At 44.8% G+C, this 23,292-nt stretch overlaps 1 protein-coding gene across 1 annotated transcript; it reads right to left on the bottom strand.

Moving 5' to 3' along the window:
• Positions 1-3,736: 3,736 nt before the first annotated feature.
• Positions 3,737-22,672, bottom strand: slc13a1 (solute carrier family 13 member 1). Its single transcript, XM_007898569.2, is given in 15 exon segments — positions 3,737-4,686; positions 6,321-6,458; positions 7,735-7,896; positions 8,753-8,854; positions 9,782-9,905; positions 10,822-10,923; positions 11,390-11,488; positions 12,933-13,052; positions 13,387-13,541; positions 13,859-13,907; positions 15,114-15,240; positions 17,055-17,233; positions 18,362-18,498; positions 18,983-19,111; positions 22,547-22,672. Coding segments are annotated over 15 exon segments (1,860 nt in total). The 5' UTR covers positions 22,646-22,672; the 3' UTR covers positions 3,737-4,548.
• Between the last annotated feature and the right edge of the window lie 620 nt (positions 22,673-23,292).

Below are 23,292 nucleotides of genomic sequence, written 5' to 3'. Positions count from 1 at the left end.
TTACCAGAATGGTACCAGGAATGAAGAACTTCAGTTATGAGGAGAGGCTAGAGAAGTTAGGATTATTCTCCTTGGAGCAGAGAAAGTTAAGAGGAGACTTAATAGAAGTTTTCAAAATTATAAGGGGATTCGATAGGGTGAACAAGGAGAAATTATTTCCACTGGTGGGTGGGTCGGTCACCTGAAAATAGTTGTTAAATGAAACAGGGATAGGGGGGTTAAGGAGAAATGTTTTCACATAGCGAGTTGTTCGGATCTGGAATGCATGGAATGAAAGGATGGTGGAAGCCAATTCGATAAAAATTTTTAAGAGAGAAGTAGATAATTATTTGGGGAGAAGGTTTGCAGGGTTATGGGGAGAGAGAGTGGGAGTGGGATTGATTTGGACAGCTCTTTTCAAAGAACTGGCACAGACACGATGGGTCGAATGGCCTCCTGTTCTGTATAATTCTATAATTCTTTGAAATTAGCACAATAGTGTCCCACAAACAACGATGGAGTGAGTGATCAATTTTGCTTGGGGAATTTGTTGCTAGGACACCAGGAGAGAGAAACTCCCTTCTCTTTTTGAATAGCGCTATGGGATCTTTAACGTCCACCTGAACAGGCAGATGGGATCTTGGTTTAACATCTCATTCGAAGGACAGCACCTCCGACACTGCAGCACACCCTCAACACTGCATTTCAATGTCAGCTTGGACTACGTGATTCCAAATCCCGACATGAACCCCAACCTTCTGCCTCAGAGGCGAGAGCGCGACAAGCTGACACTACACTTTAATAATAATAATAATGCTTGCATTTGTTATAGCGCCTTATCATTTTATCTTAAAACCATCTTATTCTTATTAGCTGAATTTAAAATTAAAATTAGGAACCTGTGATCAGGGGAGTATTTTACATTTTAAAGCTTGTTCACTTTATTTGCATTAGAATAAGTTCAATAAACACAGTTACAGTAGGCAGGTTTATAATAGACAATATTAACTATTATTTTCAAGTAAAGATATGTTGCTACAATTGTCACTGTGATGACATTATCAAAGTTCACAATTTCATAAGCAGTCGGCGAACATATCTTGTTTTTCCTTTCATTTCTCTTGTCATTGAAATGTTGATCATATCGAGCTTTGAATTAAAGAACCGAAGATGACATGGAAAGACTGGTAAAATGGGCAGACACATGGCAGATGAAGTTTAATGCAGAGAAGTGTGAGGTGATGCATTTTGGGAGGAAGAATGAGGAGAGGAAATAAACAATAAATGGTACAGTTTTAAAGAGGGTACAGGAACAGAGAGAGTTAGTGCCGGCACAGGCACAATGGCCTGAATGACCTCCTTCTGTGCTGTAATACTCTATGATTCTAAGATCTTGTCTCTGAAATTGGAAGGCTGATGAATAAAACAAAAATAGGGTTGGATCTCTAGTAAATCTCTAGCAGCTGTCTTCTAATAGCGGTGCAGTCTGTTCTTATCTTTTGCTTTTTTTCTGATGCTGTTGGAATATAATCCAATATGATCCGCCAATCGACTAACAACCAGGTTCCTATTTACTGTTTGGTAAACAGGAGCATGTGGCATAAGGAAATGTACCCAATGTTTCACCCTGCCCCGGAATTAGTGGTTAGAGCTCTCACTTGTGAGGCAAGAGCTCTAACCACTAGTCTACCAGAATCACTGGAATCTTGAACAGCCAAGGTTGAGTGGCTTGAATCGCAGAGGGAGGTAAGTGAAAGATGCATCGGTTCTCATCAGCTTGGACAAAACATCAGGGATGACCAACTCAGGGATGACCGACTGAACAAAGTGTAGCTTAGCTACAAAGGCCTGATAAAAGATTATCAACCTAAAATAAAGGTTTATTAACCTTTTTTCCTCCCCCCCTAGATGCTGCCTGACCTGCTGCATGTTCCCAGTGACTTCTGTTTTTATTTCAGATTTCCAGGATCTGCAGTATTTTGCCTTTTGTTTGTTGTTTAATTCACCACCACTTCTCTTCTAGGAATGCCTACCTTGAAGAAGTTCTGCTCTTCTCTTCAAAGTGACTTTCATTTTTCCCTTTTACCTCGTTCACCGAGTTCTGCTGAATGGTCATTGACTTGAACAGTTAACTCACTTTCCTCTCTCCACAGATTCTGCCTGATCTGCTGCTCCCAGCGACTTCTGTTTTCATTATACTTTAGCTACACCTCTTTCATCATTGGCTTTTTTTTAACACCAAGATCGTATGCGTGTGAATCTGCACGTACTCACCCACCTGATGGTGTTTAGAGGTTGGGTCCATCCTTGGCTAAGGTACTCATGAGCTGATTCTGATTACATCAATACAGGACTGTTACATCAATAGTCCACGAGAGAGCTACAGTTTTATTCTGTCCGTGTCCTGTGTTGCCACTGACCTGGGGGTGACGGGCGAGACACAGGGAGCTTTACTCTGTTTTTGTCCTGAGCTGCTACTCTTTTCTTAGCAGCTGCACGGAGCCCTGGCAGACACTGAACCAGCCCTGGCAGACACCGAACCAGCTGATGGAGACTGAAGGTCTCCGGCCATGCTGTGAACTTCCCTGATTCAATTCCATAGAATGCAGCACACTGAAACATGCAAAAACTCATCAGAATGATCATCCGGGTGTCCAATGCACGCAGAAACCCATCACTATGATATGTGGAAATTGGGCACCATGCAATAGAGTCCAAACCTGACCTTCCTCATGTACCAGGAGAACAGAAAAGATGCAGGAAATGATGGTTTGCACAGGTTAGACGCCAAATTGTTTCAATCTTAATCACATTTGGTAAAGCGCCTTTCACATTGAGAGGAGATCCCAAACAGCTTCACAGGATTTACTATATAGTGACTGTATATTTGTAGATGAACACAGCAGACTATTTGCACACAACAATGTACCACAAACAGCCATTAAATGATGATTGATTTTATCTGGGGGATTTCAGCCAGTACATCAGGAATAATTCCCTTCTCCTTTCAAGTGGTGCCACAGTATCTTTAAGGTCCACCTGAACAGGCACACGGGACATTGGGTTAACGTCTCATCTGAAGGACAGCACCTCTGACAACACAGCGCTCCCCCAGCACTGCACTGGAGCGTAAGCCTAGACTGTGAGCTCAAACTCCCCAATGAAGAATTTGAACCTGACTCAGAGGCGAGAGTGTTATCGACTGAGCCAGGTTGACACCAGTCTTCCCTGAGGATTGGCTGTTATTTGGAGACGAGTGTCTTTTAAAGACAAACAAAAGTGCAAAATATTTATTTCAAACTAAAAGCAGTTTTTACAACATTTGAAACCCGAGATGTACATATGGGGGAGGGTGGTTGGAATTTTTATTTCACTTGTTTGCAAAAAGTTCTCCTCTGTGCAGCAATAAGACAGGTTTAGAAACTGGTTCAGAAACTTGCAAGAAATATTTTGATATAAAAATTTGTGGGCTCATTTAAAAAGAATAAAAAGCAATGCTATTCAAATTATAAACTCAGTTTATCTCTGCGGTCACTTTAGCCCATCTGATCTCATCCCTCCCTGTCCCCCCATCAAGCTGCGTTTTAAATGAGTTCCAGTGTCCTGGCCTCAACCACCCTTCCTATTCCAGTTATTAATTACCTTCTGGGTAAAGAAAATCTTCCTAGTTTCTGTCCTGAAATTGCCCTTTTCAACTCTAAACCTGTATCCTCTTGTTCTACTGTCTTGGTGTAATCTAAAATATTGATCTAGGTTTACTTTTTCAATTCCATTTAATATCATGCTGAGATGATTGAGAGGGGACCTGGTCGAGGGGTATATGATTATCAAAGATTTGATAAGGTGGATAATAGGTTCATAGGCTGTTTTCATTTGTTGCTGAGTCCATAACTAAAGGGTATAAATATAAGTGACACAGTCACAGATCTAATAAGAAGTTTAGGAGGAACTTCTTCACAACGACAGTGTGAGAGTGTGGCACTCACTGCCAGAAGCTGTGGTTGAAGCAAAAAGCATCAAAGTATTTAAGAGCAAACTTGATGCAGACATGAAGAAGAGGGGAATACAGGGGTATAGGAGAGGAGAATAGAGGGGTAGAGGAGAGGGTGTTTAGAGATAGAGGAGAGATAAAGGGGTGCAGGGGGGGAAATTGAGGGCTATATGGGAGGGGAAAAGAGGGGATAGAGGGGTAGAGGGGATGGATTGTGTGGACTATAACCACCAATGGCCTGTTTGTGAGCTGTACAGTCTGCGTAACTCTGTGTAATGAAAGGTTTGATGGCACAATACAGTATAAGGTTCTGTGGCGAGGAGACTTCCATGGTATAAATCCTGGCAAGTCCAAACAAAGTCCTTCATTTTCAAATTCATCTGGTATTTGCACTGGGTGAGCCAGGGTCACCTATCTCACCAGCTTAGCGAGGCTTGGCACGTCCCGGATTACCAGCGGTTACTCTCCGTGAGCCAGCGAGGTGAATGCTGTCCGAACTAAGGTGGGTAAAATCGAGCCAGTTCACGGCACACGCAATCCATAACAGGCCTCATCGTCTGTGTGCTCGGTTCCCCAGTTTAGGGGGTAGTTATGTTCCTGAGGTCGGGAGCCCATGAGGGATAGACATCCAAGCTGAACAAAGGTACTGCCCACGTGGCGATGCCAATCATCACAACTACAACTCCAATGATGTTCACACCTAGCCCCGCTTTCACCTGAAGGGGAACAGCACATCCATGATGGACCAACACATATAACAATAAGAATAATCATAATCTTTACATTTGACCCCTTTCATGTCAGAAGGACGTCACAAAGTGCTTCGCAATCTAGTGACAGTGTATTTTGTAGGCAAACCCGGCAGCCAATTTGCTATAATGTTATCTCTAATTAGTACTTATATTTATTATTGTTACCAGCCGAAACCTTGGGGCTGCATTTTCAGTGCAGTCTGAAAACTTTGCATCAGCGGTGGAGACGATTGATTTTATAATGTGCTGCCGCCCTGTGGCGTAGAGGCAGTACTGCGTGTCCTGAAACCAGAACCGCATTCAACAATTTATCATCCAAATAAGCCTTACATTTGATATAGGGCCTCCAAATCGGGAGGACATCCCAAAGTACTTTACCAGGATACTGTGAACTGTGACTGTGTTTTTTATTGGCGAACGTGGCAGCTTAATTGCTCATTTCAACATCCCACAAACAGTCACTGAAGTGAGTGACCAATTTTATCTGGGGGATTGTTGGCCAGGAGAAAAAAAACTTCCTTCTCTTTTTCAATAGTGGGATCTTTAATGTAGACCTGAACAGGCAGACAAGACCTCGGTTTAACGTCTCATCTGAAGGATGGCAATTCTGACAATGTAACACACCTCCAGCACTGCACTGGAGGGTCAGCCTAGTCTACGAGCTCAAAGTCCCGACCTGGGCTTTGTGCCTCACAGGCAAGTATGCAAGTTGCATCTTTGGTCAGTCAAAGAATGTCATCAGGTACTTACATCCACAGCCGGTGTCTGTCACATGGAAACCAGCCACATGTGGAAGTGTCCCTGTGTCTAGAATGGAATGTACACTCTCTCCCTGGAGGGATGTATTCTGCTTACCTAATCCTGGAGAGAGTGAGCTCTGTGATTTCTTGCAATCCTACAACCCTTGCCGCTCCCTTCGCTCAGCCTGCTTCATGCCCCCCCTTCCCCACCGCCGTGCCCTAACCTGCCCACCATCACTCAGGAGCCACTCTGCCCCTTCTCTTCAGAATTCCAGCCAAGAATCCCTCTACCTCATCCCTTCCCTCCCCATTTTCAAGGCAATCTTAAGATCTTTCTTTTCAACCTTCAGCACCATAAATTTCTATGGTTCTCTGGTCTCAGATACAGTGACTAAGGCAGATAACAGCACATAATTGAAACAGGTGAGTTACAGAACAGAAACACACACCCTTTAGCATTGCCTTTCCTGGCTGAGTTCAAGATCCGCTCACTTATCTACAAATCCCTTTGTGCCCCGGCATCTTCCTACTTCACAACCTGCAGCCTCCGCTCGGCTGACTGTGGCCTCCTCCTCGTTCCTCATCATTTCCGCTCCACATTAGCAGTCTTGCGTTCAGACACTATGCCCTGAACTCTCTCCCTCAATCCCTCCATCTTGCCCACCACCCCCCACTCTTTTAGATGATCAAAACTGAAGAGCTTCCTCTTCGAGCATGCTCACGATCACTTCTTCCATAACTCCGGCTCACTCCACCACTGTTAAGCGCTCCAAGACACTGCCCCGCTATATAAATGCAAGTTGTTGTTGTTATTGACTGTTGTTAGGTTAGGTCGTCATTGGGACAATTGAGACTCACCATGTCCATCATTGTCACGTGGCCATATCCAAATACAATTGCGTTCGGGGGATTGGAGACAGGCAAGAGGAAGGCAAAGGAGGTGCACAGGGTAGTAGGTATCAGCAGGTAGAGAGGATTGACGTGAATGGCCTCAGCCTGAGACAAACACAAAAATAAAGTTAACTCTCATTGTGCTAGAATTTCTCTGAGACGCTATCCCGAGTGATGGGCGCTATATAAATGCAAGTTGTTGTTGCTGCTGCTCGTCCCCACCCCCTTCTCCACCCCATCATCGGCAATAACTTTTCCAGTTCTATACCCTTGATCTCTGGAAGTCCCTCACGCGACCTCTCCATCTCTCCCTACCACCCTATCATTGATCTGAAAGTCATATCTCTCTGACCACATCTACAGTCACCTCTATCCTCCACCATGCTCAATGATTGTCTCCACTACCGTGACATGCTCCGACATGTGAAGGCCACTGTATACTCATCGACAGCGAGAGACTGAACTGATTTGAAACATATGAACTTGCCCATCACAGGACATGGTTCTGAACAGGCTAGCTGGTCTCACACACACAGTAACCAGTTTATACTGCCCAAACACTGCTGTATTGTGTGGTGTTGTGGTCAGACCCCATCTGCTGGACTGTGTTCTGTTTTTCTCACCAAAATCCGATGTGGGGCTTGAACCCACAACCTTCGAATTCAAATACTTTTGTTCCCATATTCCTATGCTGAATACTAAAGTTCCTAACCACTGGAACGACCTGCCTCTATTCCTCTGCCTTACCCCCTCTTTATTTATCTTTAAATCCCATCTGAAGACCTACCTCTTTGACCATGCCTATGGTTTCCCCCTACCCCCGCACTCTTCTCCCTGGCTCAGTTACCTGCTACTGTAGAGCACTCCAAGACTCTATACTGCGTGAAGGGCGCTGTGTAAAGTAAATTGTGGCTGTTGTAAAGATCACAGTGGGTTTCTAACCACAGTTCCATTAAGGTCTGAGATCTCTTCAGAAATTGGCAATAATATTAATCCTTGCATTTGGTACAGCACCTTGTCATATCATTGAGATATTTGAAAGCACTTCACAGTGTATATTGTAAAGTGGATTGACTGTATATTTTGTGGGCAAACCGCGGCAGCCAGTGTCCAACAAATAGTTGTTGATTGAGTGACCACATTTTTTTAAAGCTGATTATTACCTCTGGAAAGCAATACGCCTAACTGACTAACAACCGGGTTCTTACTGCTAGGTAAACAGGTGTGTGTAGAGTAAGGAAACTTGATTAAGGTTTCATCCCATTCAGGAATCAAACCTGGGTCCTCTCGCTTATGAGGCAAACATGTTAACCACTATACTACGGAACTCAGAATTTACAGGGGAGGAGAGCAGTGGATAGACATACGGGCACATACTCACCAAGGGAGCAAGAATGGGGAGGAAGATGGTGATGGTCGCTGGGTTGCTGGCAACCTCGGTCACCGTGGTGACGATCAGACTAGAGATCAGGATGATGACCAACACTGGCAGTGATCCGAGTGGCTCCAGTTTACTGCCCACCCAGAGAGAGAGGCCCGAGATCTGTAACAGCCAAAGAGTACCTCCTGGTTACAGGGCTCAACAATCCTTCCGGGCCATAATAATAATAATCCTTGCATTTGATATCAGGTTGTTGAGATGTCTCAAAGCGCTCACAGAATATATTGCAAAGAGGATTTGACAGTGTTTTGTGGGCGAAGCACAGCAGCCAATTGCTCACAGCAGTATCCCACAAACAGTCGTGATTGAGTTTTTTTTTGAGAGATTATTACCCCTGGAAAGCATTTCCGCCAATCGAGTAACAACCGGATTCCTAATTACTGCTGGGTAAATAGTGGAGTAAGGAAACTTGCTTAAGGTTTGCCCCGCCTGGGAATTGAACCCGGGTTCTCTCACTACACTACGGGATTCCAGAGACTCACAGAGCTGGAACTCATCCAGACATCTCAAAGTGCTTCACGGGATTTAGTCTAGTCTAGTTATTGTGTGTTTTGAGGGCAAACCCAGCAGCCAATTTGTGCACAGAAGTGAATAACCAATTTTATCCAGGGGATTGTTGGTCAGGAAACTGGGAGAGAGAAATTTCTTTCCGTTTTCCAACAATGCCATAGAATCGTTAACATCCACCTGAACAGATACACTCAGGACTTCAGTTTAGCATCTCATCCAAAGGACAGCACCTCCGATTGTACAGCGCTCCTCCACGACTTCACTGGAGCATCAGCCTGGATTGTGAGTTCAAATTCCCCAATGTGTGGCTTGAACCCACAACCTACTGACTCGGAGGTGAGAGTATAAGAGTTTTAGCCAGGCTGAGACCTGTTTGGAAATGGATTTAAAGATGCCCGGTGGCTCCACGCATACTGGAATGGAAACGCCTTTGGACAAGCTGCCTCACCTCACAGCCTTCTGCCAGAGCAAAGCCTCCACCAACCAGAAAGCAGATATCCCACGGCATGGTCGCCTGGAACTCTGACCATGTGATGAGAGCACTATAGCCCTTCTCTGTAACATAGAAGAGACCACAGTCCTTGAGCAGCCATTGGTTTCTTGGGTCACGCAATGGGCTACAAAATCCCAGAGTGACAAGCAGGCTCCGCACTGTGCTGGCTATCCACATCTCCACTTAATCGCAATGGGCTCCGGTGAACACGAGGCTGCGAGAAACCAGCATAAAAAGCAAATGCCCGGGCTATGTGGGGACGAGTGAGGAAACTGTACCTCACATCCTCACCAGCAGGGAAAAGGCCAGTCTCTTATACACTTGTACCGTGTAGACTTTGGGTCAGAGAGAGAGAGTCACAGAAGAGGAGAGATAAAAAGTTAGAGGGATTCTAAGAGAGTGGTAAAAAACGCACCGTGAAATAGGAAAACAGTCAGAGACACACACAGAGAGCTCAATAACAACTTGTGTTTATTTGGCACCTTATATAGCAGGGAGGAACTGCAGCAAGGATCAGTTAGCCTGTGGGACAGGAGGAGATCAGAGAAATAGGAGAGACAGGTAGATGCCAGGGCCTGAAAGGTTTTCTAGGTGAGGCACAGAGAGAAAGAGAGACAAAAAGATGTGAGAGAGAGTGAGAAATAGAGAGAGAGAGAGAGAAGTACATTTGGCATGAACTGACTAACCCAACCAGTGACTTAATAGGTTGCTATGGCCACCTTCTCCCTCCCTCTCTCTGCCTTCTTCATTGTCCAACACCATCCCTGTTAAGTGCTCTGAGACATTACCCTGCACAAGCTGTTGTGTACCCACCTCATTGAATCAACAAAAACAACTTGGATTTATACAGCACCTTCAGGCAGGAAAGCATCTCGAAGCGCTGAAATCGGGGAGTGGGCGTGGATGAGGAGGGGAAGTTGAGCCAGGCTATACCAGAGAGAAAGACTTTGTGGCTTTTGACTGCAGCTAAAACCAGTAAGAAGCTTGAAAATCAAAAGCAACAACTCAACTCTTTGTTGGGGATGAAGTGGGCTTTTCGGCAGGCAGAATAAAGAAGAGGAGACCCAGCAGTAGAGCCACTGTGGAGTCTGTGGCAAAGCCCCTATACCTGCTGAAGAGAGACAATGACATTCAATAGCAATAATAATAATAATCTCTGCATTTAATATAGTGCCTTATCGTGTCTTCGAGACGTCTCAAAGCACTTCACAGAATATACTGTAAAGTGAATTGACTGATTTTGTGGGTGAAATGTGACAGCCAATCCCACAAACAGTCATGGATTGAATGATCAAATTATTTTTTTCGAAGGGCTTATTACCCCAGGGAAAAGCAATCTGCCTATCGACTAACAACTGGGTTCCTACTTACTGTTAGGTAAGCAGAGGCATGTGGAGTAAGGAAACTTGCCCAACATTTCGCCTTGCCCGGGATTGGAACCCAGGACCTCTAGTTTGCGAGGCAAGTGTTCTAAGTACTGAGCAACAGGACTCCAATAACCCCACCTTTCCAAGCAAATGTTTCTTTTCCAAAATAGTGTTGCCCATCCTCCTCGTGGGGAAGGTAAGCAGGGTCTCCTTGGTGCTGAATTGGAATTGAGTCCACTCTTTGCGGAGGTCTCCAGACCGGTTCCTGAGCCAGGTGAGTCCACAGTACTGCAGGGCACTGCTGATGACAGCTCAGGCCAGCCTGGCTCATCAGCAGGACTTGGAAAGGCAGACCAGGCACTGTGGCAGGAAATCTTCCCACTCAACTCCTGTTAATGCTGCAAGCCAAATGATGCCCCAATGCATATTATGGAGTTCCCAAGCCTAGGCTTTTGTCAATGCGGGCCTAATACTCTCCAGAATTAAGTAAGGGTAAGCATTTCATTCCAGACACAGGAAATTTTCCATATGTAGGTGGCAGACATATGTGGAACTTTGGCTAGTTTAGATCGGTTTCTCTGTTACTCTCAGACACATCATGTTCCCCCTCCCCCCACATCCCAGAGTGGAATTATTCCCTCCTATATCGGCACTTACTCTGAGAAGAGAGATGACCAGCCTGGGAAGAAGCCAGGCTCTCTGGTGAACCACAGAATTGCCATTAAGCAGAACAGAATGAGGGTGATGATTTCCTGGTAACTGAGAGGCAAACAAAGAACTGTCAGTCTCTGCTGGTCAACCCCTCTGCTGGCACACTTACACTTTCACAATCACAATTCTTCTTAGTCAGTGTTTGCTATTTGGTTGCCTGGACACCTCTAACCCACTCCTTGCCGGTCTCCCCTCGCTCTATCACCCTTAAACCTTCAACTCATTCAAATTCTGCACTCCCATGATGCTGGTCCTTGCCAGGCTCCATTAGCTCCCTGGCTTCCAAATGTTTGATTTCAAGCTCCTCACCCTCATCTACAAATCCCTTCACCTTAAACGTCCAGTTGAATAGGCACAAAGTGGGCCTCTGTTTAACATTGCACCTGAAGGGTGGATTTCCCAATGTATTTGGCCGCGCTCCCTACCCCCTTCACATATAGTAGTGGGAGCAACATCACCGCAGACACAGGTCTGTATTGGACGCATCTGTGAGGGCTCAGGAAAAATTTCTCACCGCATGGGTCCCAGTTTCTTGTACTCGTCTTGAATGACTTTAATCGATGCCTTTTCCTTGTTGCTCATGGCCTTGCGACATATCAATGTGCTTTTAAAGCTGCAAGATTTCACAGAGACAGTCAGAAATAGAATTCAGCCCACAGTGAGTCCCATAATGCGTTGAATGCTTGTACTGCCCTCCTGTGTGCGTGTCAGCCTCTGTGTGATGTCTGATGCTTTGATGGGAGGTAAATGGAGTCACCTCAGGGATGAACTGGCTCCAAGGTAATATGTTTGGCAACAGAATTCAAGTCCATCCTCTGTGGCGGTCTCTTGTTCCGTTCCTGAGCCAGGCAGATGCACAGTATTTCCTGCTGATGACAGCAAAGCCAGCCTGGCTCATCAGCAGGACTTGGAACAGCAGACCAGTCATTGGGGGCAGGGACTTTTCCCACTTAGCTTCTGTTAATCCTGCATTTGATATAATGCCTTGTCGTGTCTTCAAGACCTCTCAAAGCGCGTCACAGAATATACCGTAAAGTGAATGGACTAGATATTTTGCAAGCAAGAGACCTGAGTTCAATTCCAGGCAGGGCGAAACCTTGGGCAAGTTTCCTTACTCCACACGCCTTATAATAATCCCTCAAAAAAAAAACAATAATAAATTGGTCATTTTCAATCCACGACTGTTTGTGGGACATTGCTGTGCGCAATTGGCTGCCGCGTTCGCCCACAAATATACAGTTAATTCACTTTACAGTGTGTTCTGTGAAGCGCTTTGGGACGTCCTCCCGACGTGAAAAGCGCTATATCAAATGCAAGGATTATTATTATTATATTATTTACTTGGGGAGAAAAATGGCAGCCAATTGTGCACAGTAATGTCTCACAAATAGTAATGGATTGAGTAGCCAAATTATTATTATTTAAAAAATTATCTTTGAAGGGTTTATTACCCCTGGAAAAAGATCGACTATCGACTAACAACGGGATCCTACCTTCTGCTAGGTAAACAGAGATGTGTGGAGTAAGGAAACTGGCCTAATGTTTCACCCTGCCAGGGAATCAAATCCAGGTCTCACTTGCGAGGCGAATGCTCTAACCACTACCCTACAGGATCCACTGTAGCGGAGTCCAAATGAGTGACACAGTCAGCAGCGGCATCAATCTACATTCTAAAATATTGATCTAGATTTACTTTTTCAATCCCCAACTTTTAAATGGGATCTGAGAAAGTAAACCTTGGTCAATCCTTTCGAATGCAACAAGGCAGTAGAACAACAGAATGCTGGTTTAGAGTTGTAAAGGTAATTTCAGTACAGATACCAGGAAGTTTCTCTTTACCCATAGGGTAATTAGTAACAAGAATAGGTTACCAGGAAGGCTGGTTGAGGCCAGGACACTGTGATTATTTTAAAACCAATTTGATGCTGTGATGGGGCGATGGTAAGGCGGGTATTCTGGAGGGATGAGATCAGATGAGTTGAAAGGCATTCTTCATCCAGACCTATCATGTGATCTTGTGATTGTAATGTGAGTGGATAATTGGAAAAGGAACTTACTCAAAGCCGCAGAACATGGCGTGGAGCCAGACCCAGGACAAGATGAGAATAATGACTGACATGGGGAAGACCAGCACGAACCAGGAGCCAAAGTTCACATCACTACTTTCTGGGTAACGCCTACGACAAAAGGAAACAGAAAGAGAACGTGGAATTTAGGGGAAATAGAGGAGTGTCAGAGAGGGAAACCTCAGGCACTGACAGCATCACCATCCATAGATGCACCTCATGGTTGTGGAGAGGGGAATAGATTGGTATAAGAAAGGAATAGAGGGGTGTAGGAGAGGAATAGAGGGGTGTAGGAGAGGGGAATGGAGGGGTGTGGGCTTGTATGAAATATAAACACAAGCACGGATTAGTTGGGTCGAATGGCCTGTTTCTGTGCTGCATCATTGTACATCACTCCATGTCACTCTCTGCATATGTCATTCTGCTCACACTGTGATTCACTTACGTGTTGAATTGCTCAACAAAGATGAGGTTTGTGGAGGTGCCAGTGATGGTGCTGAGGCCTCCGATGGTGGATGAGAAAGCCACACACAGGGATATCCCTTTGCACAGCTTGTGATCCTTCCTGCTCTTGTATTTGGCCACTTTTTGTTCAGGAGCCTGACATGGGGGAGGAAACACAAGATCGTGTCACTTAATCTTGTCATGCGGTCTCATCATCCAGTCACTTAACACAGTCTCATCCCAGAGGATTGTTGACCAGGACACTGGGAGAGAGAAACTCCCTTCTCTTTTCCAACAGTGCCACAGGATGTTTAACTGTCACTTTTACTGGAGAGTCAAGCTGGACTGTAAGCTCAAACATGGAGGTTGAACCCTCAGGCCTGTGACCACATGGAAAGAGTGTGAGAAACTGAGACAAGCTGCCTGAAAATTTTAATATAACCAAATAAAATTCTAATAATAAAAGAACGTACCTCCTCTGATTCGATTCTGTAAGAATTGGCATCCATATTATTGCACCAGCTGGGTGACAGAAGAAAAGATCTTAACCATGGAAATAGAAATTCTAGCACAGAAGGTAGCCATTCAGTCCATCGTGTTTGCGTTAGCTCCTTTAAGAGCAATTCTAAAGGGATTTTAAATGGACTTTTCCCTCCTTTTCTTTCCTTCCTCCTATCTAGTCGAGACATCTAATCTCTCTCCAGTATGATGCACATAATAAAGATTCCATCATTTTGCTCCACATACATAGAGACATTTTACCTTACTCAACCTGTGGCAGGCAAGATGGAGCTTTTGACCAGGTATTCCAGACATGACCCAACCAATGAACTTCACAATTTCAACATAACCTCCCTATTTTTACATTCATGTTTATGCTGGTTGGAAATCTCAGATTTCCGCTTGATTTTGGCTTCACTCAGGAGAAAAAAACAACCTGCATTTAACACAGTGCCCTTCGCACAGGGTCACGTCTCGGAGTGCTGGCCATGTTTGGTGCTGCGGGAGGAGAAGGGAGAAAGGGTGGGTGAGGAGGTGACCATCAGTGAAGTTTAAGAGATAGGTTTTAAAGACAGATTGAGAGGAGACGCGGAGTGAGGGAGAAAGTTCCAGAGGTTAGGGGTGTAGAATCAGTTACTTGGCTACTGAGTGGGGGGCATTCAGCAAGGCCTGGGTTCGCTTAGTGGAGGAGATGAGCATACAAAGATGCTGTGGGATGAAAATCGTATGATCCAGACTAGCAGTGCCAGAGCTCACTGCGCTGATGGCAAGTTTCCTTATTCCACATGCCTTTGTTTAAGTAAGTAGGAACCTGGTTGTTAGTTGATTGTCGGATTGTTTTTCAAGGTTAACAATCCCTCAAAACAAAAGTCACTCAATCCACAACTCTATGTGGGACACTGCTGTATGCAATTGGCTGTCGCTTCAATCCATTTTACAATGATTCAATTAGGCGCTATGTCAAATCCAAGGATTATAATCGTTAAAGTGGGATTTAAAGAAAGATAAAGAGGGCATGAGGAAGGTGGATTGAGGCAGGAAATTTCAAAGGTTAGGAGCATTGTGGTGAGGAGGGCATGTGTGAACTGCAGCCAAGGGACCGGGCAGAGGAGTGGGGTACAAGCAGGTCAGAGAGGTAGGGAGGTATTTGGACCTCTCAGTGAGGGTGAAACAGATGGGTTAAATGGGCAGAGACGTGTTTAGAAATACAAACTGCCAAGACATTACTCCTCCATCTCTTGCCTTTCCTGCTTCACAGTATCAAGCTCCATCCCCTCTGGTGGGTCATTCTCCATACGGTCTTTTTTCTCGTGTTCTTCTCTCTCTTCCTCTTTCTTCATCTCATCTCCTTTTTCTTTGGTTAAAAAAGAGGCACGAGAAGCATTAACATACAGCATTGAGAAGCACAGGGGAGCTCCACCATCTCTCCGCTCTGTAAATTCCACTATACTATCCTGTTTGGAGGAGGAGGAGGTAAGCGGGGTCTCCTTGGAGCTGAACTGGCTCCAAGGTAAAATGTTCGGCAACCGAATGTTAAAATCGAGCCAGCCCTCTATGACGGTCTCTAATCCGATTCCTGAGCCAAGCCGGGTCCACAGTGCTCCAGGGCACTGCTGTTAACAACCCAGCCTGGCTTAGCTCCTGTTAACCCTGCAAACCAAAGCCCCAGTGGTTAAAGTGTTCCTAGCTGGATAAGCAGGAAATCTTGCCAGACAGTGTTGCCAATGACAAGCTATAAGGTTTTAGCTGTTTTAGACTCCAGCAGTTACTCCCAGCGTACACTCTGAGGTCCCCAAGCGCTGGCTCTTGTCAACCTGTGCCTAATACTTTCCCGGAATTAGGTAAACAGGATACTTTTCTTCAGGGAGAGAGTGCACATTGCATTGCAATAAATATCACTGGAATTCCTAGTGTAGGAGGGATATTGTTTGTTTGGATACTCTTAAGCAAGGTGATGGGTTTCCACACCCGGCTGACCAAAAAACAGGAATCCAGGAGAATAAGAGCAGCATTGTCAAGTGCTTCTCCATGTTTTCCTGTCCCCATCCATCTCCATGCAGACAATTAGTGTCAACTGGCTCAGTCAGTAGCACTCTTGTCTCTGAAGCTGTCCAGGCTAATGCTCCAGTGTAGTCCTTGATCAGTGCTGTATTTTCAGAGGCACCGTCCTTCGGAATAGATGGTAAACCATCTGTGCCAGTTCAGGTGGACGTTAAAGATCCCACTATTGGAAAAGAACAGGGAGTTTCTCTTTCCTGGTGTCCTGGCTGACAATCCTCTAAATAAAACTGTTCATTTACTTCATGGCTGTTTAGAGACATTACTATGTATAAATTGACTGCAACTTCAAAATACACAGACATTACACTTACCAGTAAAATCCTGTGAAATGCGGCGAGCTATCTCGACAATGTGATAATAATTCGCCTATGGCCACTGTGGTGGTGGTAGTGGGGCAACATCACTGTAAGCAGTTGTCGAGAAGGTCTCACCACTAACAACTTAGGGTGACTAGACACAGGCAGTAACCAGCAGCCCTGCCAGGGTCACCAACACTCCAAGGTGAGCAACAGTCAGATTGTGCTTGTGGGCCAGGTAACAAACAATAGTCTCAAGACAAAGGTTTGGGCCGCAGTTTGCTCCATGGTTGGAACTGAAGGCTGAATCTAAGTTCCACCATCCACATGATCCAGTTAATCCAAAACTCTGCCTCCCTGGTCCTTACAAGCACCAAACTCTGCACCCCCATCACGCCGATCCTCGCCAGGCTCCACTGACTCCCTGTGTCCTACGGATCGATTTCAAGAACCTCACTCTCACGTACAAATCCCTTCATGCCAAAGAACCTCCCTCCCTCTCTGATCTGCTCATACCCTACTCCACCTCCCACTCTATTCCCAGGCATATTGCGCATCTCCCGACCTCTCTGCACCACCATTGATGGCGGCACCCTCAGTCACTACAGCTCTAACTTCTATGGCTATCTTCCTCTACCCCTCCACCTTGCCCCTCTCTATCTATTTAAATCCCACATTAAAATCTATCTCTTCAACCTCTTCCACCTTCTCCTTTGCTAGGTATCCAACCCCCAACCATGTTCAAGAACTGAGATGTCACTCTTAGAGAAGGGTGCTGTACGAATGAATGCAGGTTATTGTTGTATTTTACCATTCAGCTCAAAGCTACGGTTGGACACCCCATTCTCCTGCCCGGCATGAACCTCGGCTTCTGCGTTGATGATTTGCTGGGTGACTGCCTCCACAATTGGCATCACCATGGCTGCCGTGGATGTGTTGCTCAGCCACATAGACAGGAAGGCACAGCTCAGCATGAAGCCCATCATTAACCTGGGAGCAGACAGACAGTACTTGGTTAGAGGAACAACAACAACAACAAATTATGTTTGTATAGCGCCTTTCACATCAGGAGACAAAGGTTCTGGACAGTGAAGGGTTTACACTAGAGCTGGGGGTTGGAGTCAAGAGTGGTGGAGGGCAAGATGGGTAGAGGTGGGAAGATGATCAAAGGCACAATCAAAGAGGAAGGTCTTAAGATGAAGCAGGCAAAGGGAGGGGGCGAAGTGGAGAGGCTCCGGGTTGGAGTCCCAGACTCTGGGGTCAGAAAGGCGGCAAAGTAAATATTATCTGTAATTAAATGAGTAGAAATGTAATAAACCAGTGGCTGAATCAATTTGAGAAGCTTTTTAAATGGATTTATCCTGGACTGTTGCATTCACTAGTGATAATTGCAAATCTCAGTCTGCTCCTTGCACAAACAGGCAAGGTTGCTCACAATGCACATGGGGCTCACAAGTCCTTGCCTAATACAATATAAATTTTTAAATGGGATTGAAAAAGTAAACCCAGATCAATACTTTAGAATGTAGAGGAATGAAGCAGTACATCAAGAGAACACAAGTTTAGAGTTGCAAAGGGCAATTTAGGGCAGACATCAGGACGTTTTTCTTTACCCAGAGGGAAATTAATGACTGGAACGGGTAACCAGGAAGTGTGGTTGAGGCCAGGATACTGGGATTCATTTAAAAAGCAGCTCGATGCTCTGATGGGAGGAGGGGAGGACAGGTAGACTTTGAGCTCACAGTCTAGGCTGAAGTTCCAATGCAGTGCTGGGGGAGTGTTGCATTGTTGGAGGTGCTGTCCTTCAGATGAAATGTTAAACTGAGGTTCTTCCTGCCTGTTCAGATGGATGTTAAAAACCCATGGCATTATTGGAAAAAAACAGGGATTCTTTCTTGGTGTCCTGGCTGACAATCTCCTAGGCACATGTGGAGGAAGGAATCAGAGGGGATGAATAAGAGCAAGCAATTGGGATTAGAGGAACCAGGGGATTGAGATTAGAGGGAATGGGGAAGAGCAGGGGATTGACATTAGAGGGGATGGGGAAAGAGCAGAGAATTTGGATTAGGCTGGTTGGCTTCAGTGGGCAAGTGGCCTCCTGTTGTCGCTGGGTCTCACCGGCCAGGGTTGACACCCATCACCATCACCAGTTGCAGGGCAATTCTTTTGTGCAGGTTCCATTTCTCTATCGAGGTGGCCAAACAGATGACGCCAGTCAGTAACAGGTGGAAATCTTTGAAGTATGAATTCGCCACCTGCAAACAGCCATCGACAATAGCCAACAATCCGCATCATCTGTCGTGCAGCCAGTCACTCAATCTGCCTCTCCAACACCCTCCCCCTTCTCCAAACTGGCCTCCCAACCCCCTGAGGCTCCTCCAAAGTCATTCTCTCTAGCCCTACCATCTGGGTCTCCGCTGATACTCTCCCACTACCCCCACTCTAACCTGCTCAAAATTGTCTTCAGACCTATCTCAAAATCCCCCTACCCTGTACTTACACCCTGCCCTCTCCATCCCTACTCTCCACTTTTTCTGGCCCCCTCCTCTCTGACACATGCCATCTTTCCCCCCTTCCCTTCCCCCTTGCCCTCTCTCTGCCCCCTCTATGCACACCCTCTGCCCCTGTCCTCTCTGCCCCTTTCCTCTCCGCCCTTTCTTCCCCCTCTCCCCTCCGGACAAACAGTAGTATGTGTTGAACACTGAAGCCCTCTCCGATGTGCTGGCAGATTGTACTCACGTCTTTGGATTTTACGATGCCAAAGAGAGGGAACATCAGGGCCGGTATGAGGGCAGTGATCGCGAGCGGCATGGCTTCACTCAGCCAGAACACAGCAACCACCAGCACTGTGTACGCACATTCTGATTCCTGGAAAAATCACACATAGCACAGAAGTAACCAGACACACAGAGGCCAATAGCTCCCTCAACACTGACAGTCCAATCCCTCCCTCAACAATAATGGGAGGAGTGCTGCATTGTCAGAGGTGCATCCTTTAGATGAGATGTTAAACCAGGTCCTATCTTTGCCTGTTCAGCTGGACATTAAAGATCCCCTTGGCACTAGTTTTCACCCAGTGTTCTGTCAATCCTGTGAAAAAGCAGCCTCCAAATTTTCACTGATTTTTAAAAACTCATCTGGCCCCAACCCAATTTGCTACTCTTTCCCCATCTCTCATCATTCCTTCCTCCTCAATGTGCCCTTCTAAATGCCCCTGTCAACACTATGCTAACATTTGCCCCTTTTAATTCATTCCACCCTCAGAGAGAGNAAAAAAATTACATTTGATATAGATATCGAGATGTTTCCAAATACTTAATAGGATTCATTGTAAAGTATAATGACTGTGTATTTTGTCAGTGAAACAGCCCTAAAGTGAATGACTTGGTCTGGGTGAGCCAGGCTAACAAGTTCTCAAATTTGAGACCTGATGCTTTGATATTCCGACAAACACAATTGTTCCAAAGTGACAATTTTCTTAATGCAACTGCACCACAACAACTTGCATTTATATAGCCCCCTTTATGTCCGATAGCATCTTGGAGACCTTAAGGAATTGGAGCTTAACTCCAACCCAGGGAGAGGGGGTAGTGGGGGGTGGGGGTTGTGGTTGACTGTAGCACAGTCAAAGAGGAAGATCTTCAGGTGTGATATGGAGATGGGCGAGGAGCAGAACGACAATGGACCGAATAGTCAACTCAGTGTGAACATGAAATCTCACATGTGGAGCAGCTATGATGTGACCTTGGGATGAGGGAGACCATTACTTCCCACTGAGCACTCTGCAATCGCCCCTGGACTCAGAAGTTCAGCTCACTTTAGATTAGAGACTCTTATTGTACTTGTGAACAAGATAAGGCGATGAGATATGGCAATGATCAGTAACAACAGAGTAATCTGTTTGCCTTGTTTGCAACAACAAACCATTAAGCTATTAGCTCTGTGGTCACATTCAGGATACAGAAAAAATTTCAAAATCTGTAAAGCACGCACACTCGGAAACAAGCCACTCAGCCTAACCAGTCTGTGCTGGTGTTTATACTACACATAAGTCTCCACCTGCTCCTTACTCTCTCCCACAATCTTCTATTTCGCCTCTTGAATGATTCTATACTATCCGATTCAATCTCCACTTCAGGCAACGAGTTCCACAATCTCACTGCCCTCTGTGTGAAGTATGAAGTGTTCTGGGCGAATTATTCTTTACATAAGAATAATTCATTATGGGAAGTCAATACATGTTAATAATAATTTGATATAGCGCTTTTCACGTCGGGAGGATGTCCCAAAGCGCTTCGCAGAACACACTGTAAAGTGAATTGACTGTATATTTGTGGGCGAAAGCGGCAGCCAATTGTGCACAGCAATGTCCCACAAACAGTCGTAGATTGAAAATGACCAATTTATTATTGTTTTGTTTTTGGAGGGATTATTATTAGTAAGGAAACTTGCCCAAGGTTTCGCCCTGCCTGGAATTGAACTCAGGTCTCTTGCCTGCAAAGCGAGTGCTCTAACCACTGAGCTACAGGACTCCATGGTCTTGTTGAGTTTTGTTAAATAGAAGTTATATATAGCTAATTCTTAATATTTAACCCTTCTTATTTATAGTTTAAATTAGTGTACTATTTTAGTATGCATTTTCTTCAAGAGAAAATTTCTAACATTTTTAATGTTTAAACTAAAGTCTAATAAAGAAATATTTTTGTAAAGCTTTGATGAAAACCGTCACACTTTTCCCTGCGTTTCAAGTCAGAATCATTTGATAAGTTAAGTGATTGATATATGTCATCCTTCCCTGGTTGTCCACGTTTGTGATGTAACACATATGGTTTAAGACTTAGAGATGTTTTGGAACAAACAAATTCAACCAAATGGTAATTTGTGTTTAAAGAAAGAGGATGTACTTATCTGTTTGTTTCAGTGATATGGTCACATGCAGATTAAGGAAAGTTTATAATGTATGGTTTATGATGGGATGAAGACGAAAAGCAGGATGTCATTTCGTGACACGATGGAAGAAAAGTGATTGATTGGAAAGGGGAGGAGTAAGCACAAGATCAAAGGAAATTCTGGTAAAGTGTTGGGTTCCAACCAGTTGAAAGTTAAAACAGCCTCAAGTGGGAATAATGGCATGAACAAACTATTTCCCAGATTAGTGATTTTACCTTTTACACATATCATTACTAGATAAAAGATTTCATTAAAACAAAATGCCTATCTCTCTGAGTTTGATTATCTCAGTGTTTGAAATCTGAAAAATAATAGTTAAACTGTGGCAATTTATTTAAAGTAAATATAATTTAAGATTGACTCATTTGCAGTCAATAAGTAATTTCTGCTAAATTCTCTTTTAGATCCCCTAGTCACTTAACTTATATTTGTATAACCTTGTTATGGACTCACCAACGAGTGGAAACAGCCGATTTATGCTAACCTTGTTGAACACTTTTAATAGGTCCCCCTTAAGCATCTCTTCTCCAGTGAAAAAAGGCACAACCTAGCTAGGGAAAGGTAAATACCAAATGCAAGGATTATTATTATTATTTTTATTCTCCAACCTTTTAGATCATAAAAAATTATATCATAGCTCATGTTTGACAGGTGTTAGCCTGGCTTAGTTGGTAGCTTTCTCATCTCTGATCATAATAATAATAATAATTCTTGCATTTGAAATAGCGCTGGTCACGTCTTCTAGATGTCTCAAAGCGCTTCACAGAATATGCTGTAAAGTTAATTGACTGTATATTTGTGGGAGAAACGCAGCAGCAAATTGTGCACAGCAGTGCCCCACATGCAGTCGTGGATTGAAAATGACCAATTTATTATAGTTTTCTTTTTGGAGGGATTATTATTAGGCGTGTTGAGTAAGGAAACTTGGAGTTTAAGTTCATAGTCTAAGATGACAGTACTGAGGGAGTGCTGTACTGTCAAAGGTGCTGTCCTTCAGATGAGACATTAAACCGGGGTACAATTCAGGTGGACATTCAAGCCAGGTCAGGATTTGAACTCCCACAGCACTATTCCAAACGAGAAGAGAGTTTCCTCTCCTAGTATCCCAGCCAATAATCCCCCAGATAAAATTTGTCAGTCATTTCATGGCTGTTTGTGGGACATTAACATGTACAAATAAGGTGCCGTGTTCACCCACAAATGACAGTCACTAATTTCATATAAAAGTCCCATGAAGAGCTTCAGGACATCCTCCCGACATGAAAGACGCTGTATCAAATGCAAGGATTACTATTATGATTCTTATTATTAATAATGACACTAAGTAGAGAATCTCAGCAAAATGGTCCTTACTTGAGTCCCGATGACAAGTGGCAGAGGGAGAAGCACCAGTGGTGTAAGTACCAGGATGATCAACTTGGTGTTGCTCCTAAGAATCCCGAGGAAGTCCATGACTGGGGATGAGGCCAGCTCCTGTTTGTCTGTGGAGGATCACAGGCTCTTCCCAGCTATTTATCATTCAAATTCTTGCAGCGATTGAGATATGGTTAATGGTTAAGGAAGTTCTCACCTTCAATTGTGTCAATTCAAGGCAGCAAATCGCACTGCAGGTTGGGTTAAACAATAACCGGAGCTTATCTGAGCTTTCACTTTCACGTTCCTATGATAACAGGCAGATCTTTACTTCAACTACTCGAAGCCTTGGCTTCTGTTGGACACTTGGTAACTCGTACAAACCCATTCCTCACGTTCCACAAAGAATGCCCCGGTTTTGGTTTATGAACTGGATGAGAGTTGGACTTTCTCGGACGTTCTGCCCTCTGTGTCCCCCTCCCCAACTCGGCTCCCCCGCCCCATGCCAGCCCAGTCCACCAAGTCCTGAGGCTTGTTGGAGCAGACAGATGCTCAGTGACAAGTGCCCAGGCAATGAGGGTCAATGCGGATTGGAGAGATAAGCGGTCATAGGGAGGAATGGACTTTTAGGTGAGCGTGAGCAGCTTTAATTGATCCATTTGGAGCCAAGGAGTCAGAGGAGCCTGTTGAGGACTGGATGGTGTGCGTGCAGGGATTTAATGTTCTGAGATGCTTTGACGCTTTGT

Source organism: Callorhinchus milii, unplaced genomic scaffold, assembly GCF_018977255.1.
Source record: "Callorhinchus milii isolate IMCB2004 unplaced genomic scaffold, IMCB_Cmil_1.0 Scaffold5, whole genome shotgun sequence".
NCBI lineage: Eukaryota > Metazoa > Chordata > Chondrichthyes > Chimaeriformes > Callorhinchidae > Callorhinchus > Callorhinchus milii.
Note: the sequence above shows the minus strand (reverse complement) of the source record. Positions and strands in the feature narration are given on the sequence as shown.